The sequence below is a fragment of the Pundamilia nyererei genome, unplaced genomic scaffold, assembly GCF_000239375.1.
Source record: "Pundamilia nyererei isolate P.nyererei 1_Seehausen unplaced genomic scaffold, PunNye1.0 scaffold00037, whole genome shotgun sequence".
NCBI lineage: Eukaryota > Metazoa > Chordata > Actinopteri > Cichliformes > Cichlidae > Pundamilia > Pundamilia nyererei.
Genome location: NW_005187438.1, coordinates 1,619,374 through 1,629,231, shown reverse-complemented (window position 1 = coordinate 1,629,231; position 9,858 = coordinate 1,619,374). Strand labels below are relative to the sequence as shown.

The window sequence follows — 9,858 nt, the reverse complement described above, 5'->3', positions numbered from 1 at the left end:
ATGTTTGTAACTTAATCAATTTTGACCAGGTCCCCAATACTGCTAGCTGAAGTGCAGCCCCAAACCATGTCAGGGCCTGCAAATGGCTGCAGACACACACTCTTGTACCTGACTCTGTACATATGGATGACAACTGGAACCAAAATTTTCAAATTTAGATTCATCACTCCATTAGACCTATTGACACTACGGTCCATTTTTGTCCACTTCATCAGTGATTTGGCTTACCTCAGCCTCCTCATTTACCTCAACAGCATCCAATCCACTGAGACTTTTTCTGAAGAGGCTTTGCAGATGCATCAGCTTAAGGGTCAGATATATCTCTCAGGTCTTTCATCAGGTCTTTGGTGGATTTTGACCTTCTTAAGGGCATGACTTTCAGATACTGTTCATCTCACGCAGATTGATTTTTTTTAGGTATAACAATTTTGTTCTCCTCTTGTCTAGTTTCTTCAGATTTTTTAAGGAAACACTGCACACAATGCCCAGATATGCCTAGTTTTTAGCTCTTTAGAAATCATCTTGTTGGTTCAATTGGGGTTTTTCAGAAATTGAACTAATGAAGCTGGTACAAATTATGAGTTTTTGAGACAGGCTGCAAGTAACATATTGTTCTTTGCTACATTTTCATATATATATATGTAGATACAAAGGTGATTCATCCCTTGGGCTAGGTGCTTTGGTCTGGCTCCTTGGGAGTAAAATATAAAGAAATTAAAGGGGGCTTTTGCACAGTAAGGTACAGTCGTTTCAGCACATTAACTTTTTCTAAAAACTTCATGGATAAGCTAATAGCTAACAAAGGATTATTACCACGAGGGCAAATAGATTACTATCTGCCATTACAGTGTTTATGCTCAGCATCTTTTAGCTTTTATTTTGCCCTGCTAACAAAGACAACAAGAGAGATGTAGCAGTTAATGAGCCCATTGATCACCCAAGTCTTGCTGCTATAAATATTGATAATGACTTCATTTGGTTTAATGCTAATCCAATGGTTGCAGCTCAGTATAGGCATCCTTGTGGGTTGTTGTTTACACTGGCCGCTGCGGATGAATTCACACAGTTGAATTCTCAACAAAGACATTTCTGGTAGTAATGTCCCTCTGTATAAATTGGTACCAATTTGGTTTCACCATTACTTTTTAATGGGACCTGGAATAACAGTTCTATCACCCAAATGAACAACTAAACCTTTATACAGACTAGATATTATTAAAAAAATATACATATACATATTCTTCAATGTCGAAATAGGATACTCTTACTATTTTTACACAGTATATTACACATTTAGATATTGCCTTCTCCTAAAACAGTAATCAGTCACATATTGGTTAAGCTTATTCACATTGCCAATATCAGTTAAATGGGCAGTCCAATAAATGGGCACGAAGGTCATTTTAGTCATAACACCATAGGGAGTATTACTCAAGCTGTAAAAACAGTTGGAGTATGTGTTCTATGGATCTTGAGGGAGCTCTGCAAAGGCTGAAAAAATGACTATGATGATACCATCAGGGGTGCTTCACCAATCATTTTGCATATGATATCATCAGGGGTGTTTCTGCTTAAGACTTTCCACTTATAGCAGGAAGCTAGTGTTACAAACAGGGTGGGGGATGGGGTTGTTGCAGATGTAATCACTGATTTAATTCACAAATGAACTGTACTATCCAGTCGCTTGGTGGAAAGTGAAGTTTTCGCTAATGCTTTAAAATGAAAGTCACAGTATAAATCATCAGTGCTTGTTTGACTTTCTTTTCTTTGGACCTCAGAAGCCCAACAACTAGCTATTTGTAAGCAACGCCATTAATCCAGTGTGTGGGTGCTGTTTAAATTTCATATCTGTACACTGTTTCCATGGTCACAACAGATGTTTTTCTTTTGATAAACTTAAAAGTCTCTTTCTTATTCTACAATAAACAGTTACCATGCAGCCTGTGATTTGGGAGTGTTCACTGGGGTTATGCTGCGTTGTTCCTGTTTTTCCTACCAATTCTCCAAAGAGTGCTGATTTTGGAGTTTTGAGGGTTTTATTGCAGTTCACATCAAGAGGAGCCTTTTTCCCCGTGAATTACCTTGATCTGTTCTCCCTGGGGATAACGTTGAAAGACAAAGCAGTGCAATTCACTCGGGGCACACCAAGAATAAATGGTCCTCTGAAATGTCAAAATCTGTTGGGGGGAGCAGTCTTACCCTGTGGTTGTAAAGATGCGCCTGAAAGAGAACTTTATGTGTTTCCAAAGTGGAAAAAAGAAAGTTTTCAATGCTGAGAATTGCGGTGTGCCGATGATGATACTGATCCAAGTATTTAAAAGTAACTCTGAATGATTACTTACCTACTGGTGACATCTCGGGAACACTGGCTGTATATGGTCCTTCCAGGAACTTGGGCTCATTGTCGTTGATATCTTGGACCTTGATTACAAATTCTGATTCAGGTTCCAGGGGCCTATTGGTGTTGATGTCAACAGCCTGGGCGCGCAGGGTGTAGTAAGGCTTCTCCTCCCTATCAAGACTTCTTAAGGCATGGATGTCCCCCGTTGTTTGGTCAATTGTGAAAATGGAGCCAGCCCCTTCTCCTGAGAGAGTGTACTTCACTGCACTGTCCCCCTTATCGAGGTCAGTGTGTAGCTGCAAGACAAAGCAGAAAAAAACGACAGGTTGAGTGCAAACATTGGCACATATAATGATTCATTGAATGCGCCGGGGAAGGGCTGTCAAGGAAGACTATTTCACAAAGACAGCCAAGGAAACTGACTGCGCATCAAAGAGCAAATTCATTTCTCTGCACAGATCTGCAAAACACTAAGTCATGAGAAAAATAAAATGATCGTGCTTTCAGAACATTTCACAGATTAATGAGGCTAAGTCGCTCATAAATAATGTATTCTCTCAGTGCAATTACGCTGCAGTGATAACTCTTCAACATCGTGGATCAATTCCTAATCATGAATGACGAAAAAATTTTCTCTTATATAAAACAGGAGATGTGAGGGTTTCTTTTTCTTTTTCTGTTTTTTCTTCCAAGTAGCAAAGTTCAAACTATAAATCCTTGAAGTAAATACTCATTTTCAACCTTCACCTTAAAAGTCTTGTAACCAGAGGAGTCAGCACAGTTTCACAGTATCACAGCTCCAGCAAGAGAACCTCTTTGTATATAAACCCAGGACAGTGGCAGCTCTCTTTGTACAAGACAAACAAGTTCTGGGCTGGTGTTCGAAAGCCTATTGACACAGTTATGTTTTCCTCACTGCAGCGCTCATTCATACAATTCAAAGCCTTTTAAATATTTAAAGGCTGGAATGCAATGTGATCATCACCTTATATGATTATGGATTTTTGCTTGCTAAGGTATGGAATTTCCATAGCCAGCTAACTACTTGTGGCTTGGGGCAAAACATCTTTTTCATTTTTATTCTATCAAAAAAGGGATCTGAGTAGAGGTTGCTACATTTCTGGTTGTTTTTAAACCTGTGAACTGATTCCTGTAATCACCCTCTTACAATGGCACTACCTAACACGTGGATAGATCCACACTCTAACACTCACATTTCTCTCGATTAAATTAGCCTTTCTTCAGCCTGTAAATATTAACCTTTTTGCACATAGATAATTCCAGTGAATTTCCATGGCAATGCCCGGCATAGAGCCAAGAGTAAATGTGGGATGAGGCCATGAATTCTTTGTAGATTATGGTTCAAAACAACCCAAGACACACAGACATGTGCACAAACACACTAGAAGTAATTTGAGATTCAGAGCAAATTCCCAAGCTCACGCAAGCATAGCCTGGCATTATAATGTTATCACCCGTGGTGCATTATTTATTTCTACAGAAATGAATGAAAATTAGAGTTAGTACATGACCCCTATTGGATGGCAGCAAAACCACATAATATTTTCTGCAATGACCAAAAAAAATGCAAAAAGTATTATTATTGTCTAATATACATAAAGTAATAATGATAAAAGTATGATCCTCAGGCACAAACTAGATATTGTAACAAATGTGTTTGCATTTATCCTTAGTTAGTAATATAAGGTGATTCTAACTTATGATTGGCATGTACAGTAACATCGTAACAGTATATATCATGATGTAGCAGAATGTGGGCCACAACCAACGTTAAATAATTAAAAAGTACCTTTTTACTTGGTTTCCTATATGCAGATGTGCTGTGCTTATATTATACCCTTATGTACTACTGTTAATTTAAAACTACCATCTTATGTCAATTTAACCACTAACTGACATGTGAGTTAAAGCAAAAGATGGTAACGTTTATTGGCTGAAGGCCCTCTTGCCGAGGGACATGTTGGTCTTATAATGAAGAGAAACCAGTGGATCAAGTGTCTCCACATGAAGAGAATTCAGTCCTTGAAAGAAAGGGATGTCATAACGTGCCTGTCATAAAGTATTAAAACTAAATAGAATAAAATGAAAACTTGTTGCAAGTGCTTACAATGAAACAATAGTGTCAGTATTTGCAACTGAAAACTTCTTTCCAATCATGCTTGAATGGTTGAGCAGTTTCATTTATCCCAGAGGGTCTCTTAATTTTAATGATAATTAATTGTGATTTTTCATGTGTCTCAAATTAACATTGTAAAAGGCTTTGGGGTATTTCTTTTATTGCTATCCGCCTACAGGGCAGCACTGTAAGTGTACAGAAAAACTCATTTTTAAAACTTTAACAATGCATCTTAATTTCATTTGAGGATGAGTGCCTGCACTCAACCCAATGGGCAATGACACGGGGTTGAGGGTAGAAACTTCTAGTTTGGAAGATATGTTGATAAGGAAGGAGCCTCCCTTTGGGAACTACAGGGACAGACAAAGCAACCACACAGAATTAAAAAATAAATTTTGAACTGGCCAGGCAACAGACTGGTGACCTGTCCTGGGTGTGCCCTACCTGGGAAAGCTTCCAGTCCCCAGCGATCTTGAACTGGTTAACAGGATGGTTGGATGGATGGAATGATAGATGGTAACTGGAAGATGTTGTGGATGAAGTCAATAGAACTTAATGTGCAAAATGCCAAGCAATTAGCAGCTTAAAAAGAAAAGCACACTCACACACTTACACACACACCTATGCCATCAGAAACCAGGAATAGTTTTGCTTAATGTTACAATGCTTTGCTGCTAAATGGAGTAACATGAGCTCATGAGGACTGCAAAGACCCGAGGAGTTCTGGGTTTGATGAAAATACCGTATTAAATACCACATTAAAGAAAACACTGTGATTACAAAATATAGCATATGATTCAGTGACTCCATTTGTCATTTTCTCCATTTCTGGGTGCCATTGTGCCTCTGTGCCATTTGTCAATCTCAGGCTGGCTGCAGTTTTACTTTTGCCTGTGTATGTGTATGCGTGCAAGGGCTGGGTGATGCATAATATATAACGACGTATTGACTGCCAGTGTATGTCAATTATTTCACCAGGTCTCTCAAGTCCAAAATTAATTAATTAATTTAAATCATTACTGTTTTTTTGTCTGATTTCTTGCTTCCTTTCTTTTTGCGTCTGACCTAAAACATTTAAGAGGAATATTCTTATTTATTATCTATAATCATCTATTTTACTTTTTGCTGTGATGTTGGGCTATAGGTTGCTGTGCCATTATGCCTGGCTGATGTCCTGCTTATAGCTTCTGTGAGATTTGTTTCATGTACACTTGAATTTTGTTTGTTTCCTGCTAGCATGTGTGCAAGCTTGTGCAGCATGTGCGTCATGGTTTTGGCTCATCTGTTCAGCTTTTTCAGATATCCAATTGACATTTATTTATTGCAGCAGAGAAGTTGAAGAAATAGTTTGAGTTGTTATGATTCATTTTTTTTCCCATCATTTTGAGTCACGCCATGTCTCAAAAATGTAAAATGTGAATCAGTAATTATAAAAATCAAGAAAAGACAGAAGGGTTTTGGTTTCAGTGGCTATGAAAAAAGATGTGGTTTACTTTTTCTCTATTCGGATTATTGATTTGTAAAACGTAGAATCCATGTGGGAAATTCTGTGATGGCTTTGCTTAAGGATGCAAAGGCAATAGGTGCAGATGCACCTATGCACCTAGATGCAATAGGCTTCCTGATATGTTTTCTGTCTTTATAAAGTATAATTGGGCTGTTTTATTTTCCTTTGTTTATATTCTACTTTGGTTTAAGCCATTGTGCTCTTACTTTGGCCATTGTGCTTGGCTGTGCATTTCATCATTTAGTAAACCTGCCATGATGTTGCTGGCTGCAGTTCCCTGCTTCTTGTCTCCGCTGTTGTAGGATGCATCAGGCTCTTGTAAAATCAGCTGGGCAGAGAGCTCCCTCTCTAATTAAACTGTCTTCATCACAAAATCTGGGCAGCACTTTTTGGAGCAGTAATGATTACAGTTATTTATCATTTTCTGATGCTATATGTAACACAGTACCATGTCTGTGGGTTAAACTACATTCAGATACCCTAGGGCCTAGGGTATAAACACAGTCCTATACGCACTCTTATGTGGAGAATTGTATTTTGTTGAGCCAAATGAAAGGCAGCCATTTCTTGTGGATCTTTTGACTGACAGCAGTATGGTTTAAGTGTTGTTGCCCTCCGGTGCTCCCCAGGAATTTGTGCTTCAGAGTTTGCTGGTCTTTAATAAAACACTGTGTATTCTAGTACCTGGTGTTTTAGTTGGACAGTAACAGAGCATCAAGAAGAGTACAAGATGAATAAGGGTTTTGTGTAACTATGGTTCATTCATCTTTCACCTTGTGTCCTGTTTTGCAATCTTGTAAACATTCAAAATCTATTCAAACGGTTTATGAAATCACTTGTACTACAGTGGATTTCCAACTGTGGGAAGATGAAATTAAATTAATAGTGAACAGCGAGGGCTTGAAATACTTATTTCAAAATTGTGGAGGGAATTCTTCACTTAAATGTTTTCCGCAAGAGGGTTTTCGTATACACTGTGAGCTTAACTAAAGATTTTATTGCCCTATCCTTGGTAGAGATTGTGTTTTGATTGTGCTTTTCCTTAAACTACATGATTGCTGTAACATCTGCTCTGTTTATATTTGCTTTGGAAGTTTTATATTATTCCATGGCCATGTTTCCATGGCATTCTGCATTCTTTCAGTTTTCCTATAACTATCACCACATCAGCCCTGTGTATATTAGAAATCGCACAACTCATTTCACCATTATAAGTTCAAACCAAGGGTATAATCTCAGGCAGCTAGTCTGAAACTTGTTTTAGGACTGCTTAGGAACAGGAAGAGGCCATCACCAAACTCTTGGGAGCATGAAATTATCCAAACTGTCTTGTTAAGCTGCAGCATTAACAGTTCCTTTCACTGGAACTAAGGGGTTGAGCCCAACTCCTGCAAAAACAACCCCACACAATAATCTCCCCTTTACCAAAAGTATACTTGGCACATTGGAGTCAGACACGCACTATTTTCCTGGCATCGCCAAACCGAGACCACTGACATCAGATTGCCAGTGATATGGTACGGTATATCAGAGAATGCTGCTCTAGAGTCAAGTGGCATCATGCTTTACACCACTATACCTGACGCTTTTTGTTAGTGTTGGTGATGCATGTGACGTACATTCACGACTGTTCCCAATCGCTTCAACTTTATAATAACACCAATAACAGTTGACTGTGAAATATTTAGCAGTGATGAAATTTTAGGGCTGGACTTGCTACACAGGTGTCATCCTATTACAATACCACAGTGGAATTCACTGAGCTCCTGAGAGTGATCCATTCTTTCTAAAATGTTTTTAGAAGCTCTCTGCATGCCTAAGTCCTTTATATTACCTGTGCCCATTAAGGTGACTGGAACACCTGAATGCAATGATCTGACGTACGAGTGAATCCTAGGGCTGGGTATCGTCACTGATTTCTATAACTGATCCGATTCAGATTCACAAGATCCCAATTCGATTCAATTTTGACTCAGACAGTCAGAAATATCATAATTCTGATCATTCATTAGTGTATGAATGATCAGACATATTCAGATTTTTATATCCATGTATAAAAACAAAGTTGACACTTGTGAGACTTCATCAGAGGTGTTAGCATCACAGCAGATGCCTTTGTGTTAAAGCAACTGAGGATCAAATACGGAAAACCATGAAGAAAATTTTGCTGGCCTGGCTTTTTATGGCAGATAACCAACTTAAACATGTTCCACAGGAAATCAAAAACAGAAGAAAACCATGAATCAACATATGAACATTACCTGATGCTGCTGAAGTGAAGCAGGGCAAAGTTACAAATATTTTGTTGGAGACACAGCTAAGCGTTTTGCAATTTGACATAATTTGTTAAAGTTTACATTTCTTTGGTATTCAACAGCAGAAATGAGGCTTTCTTGTTGGAGGTCATTTTTGGGGGGAAAAAAACAGCTCCCGAAGGCATGGTACACAATGGTAGACTGGCGCATAATCAGCACGAAAGCACAATAAGCAAGAGAATAATGCAGAAAATAGAGATTTTTGATGGTAAACTGGTCTCTAAGTACACTGACAGAGAGCTGTGCAGGGAGTAAAAGCAAAAATAAGAGGGAATTCATAGCAAAGTTTTTCAAACGTGAAGCGTAGTGTTGATCTTCTTTTGCTGCTGGTTCAGTGAGTTTTGTTTGGAGACTGACGAAACCTGCAGCTTCAGAATCTGTGAGATTTCGGTTTTCAGGATTGTGGTGTTACTGAAAAATACATTTATATTTAAAAATCAATTCAGGTTTTAATGAATCGACATGGCATTATTCAAACTAAAATCGATTTGATTTTTTAAACCCACCCCTAGTGAATACCTAGTGAATATCTGTACTTCCTACTAGCGGTGGGCTTATCAATCCAAATATCAATACCAACTCTAGTATTGGTATCGGATCGGTACTAGCACGATTGGATTGATACTTTGCTTTTATCCATTAAGTTCAGTATGTAGCCCACTGAACTGTGTTAATTATTTCTTTGCAAAAAATGAACCGCAAACATGCACTATAAAAAAATGTCTGAACGTTTTTGTGTGCTTTAGAGACAGAAATATTTACATCCCAGGTCAACAAAAACCCAGTCTCAGAACACATGAAAAACTGAAAGGTGTGTTTTGTTGTGTTAACTAATTATTGTGGAAAGTAACAATCACAGTGATATAGTGGTGATTAAAACTGTGCAGAATTTGCAAACTGAGAATTTATCTCATAAGTCATGGCACCTACTCTCCCACAATTAGCTGCCTGAATAACTTAAAATAATTTGTACTGATATCGGCAATCCTGGCCCTGTATTTACTTGGCATTGGATTGATACCAAAAGTTGTAGTGTGGCACAGCACTGCTGTGAATGAGGGAAAGTGTGAATGTTGAATGTTTTTGCTGAAATGTCCAGGCAAGTATATACATGTTAAATGACAAGATACCTGTTCAAATAGCATCAATTAACACACAACTTTCGTTCTTTTTACATTTCTTTATGATAATTCTTCATAATTAAACAATAAGAACAAGTAGTCTGATGTCCTGTAATCATTATAAAGCTATAATCTGAAATACAACAACACATTAAGTTTTTGTACAAAGTATCGGATCAGTATCGTTGATAGCGCCGTGAATTTGACTTGGTATCGGTTCGGAAAGGAAATCCGTGGTATCTCACAAGACTACTTCCTGCTCTTTACATTTTCAAAACAGGTTCGTAACTTTTGCTTTAATGCACTTGAGAGGAGTTATTTTATGTCACTGCTGGTCTTCAAACCGATTTGAGCCTAAACAGTAACATATGATAAGAAATCCTGTTCGTGTATTAATCGCCAGAGGACATCGCATAAAAAGAGATGAGATGTGCCAA

General features: G+C 38.1%; 1 protein-coding gene across 1 annotated transcript in view; it reads right to left on the bottom strand.

Annotated features, from left to right (window-relative positions):
- Window positions 1-9,858, bottom strand: part of LOC102199541 (cadherin-12-like) — a 107,257-nt gene that overhangs the window by 52,928 nt on the left and 44,471 nt on the right. The window contains exon 3 of the mRNA XM_005730418.1: window positions 2,343-2,637. Within this exon, the coding sequence (XP_005730475.1) occupies window positions 2,343-2,637 (295 nt within the window). The remainder of the gene's footprint in view (window positions 1-2,342; window positions 2,638-9,858) is intronic.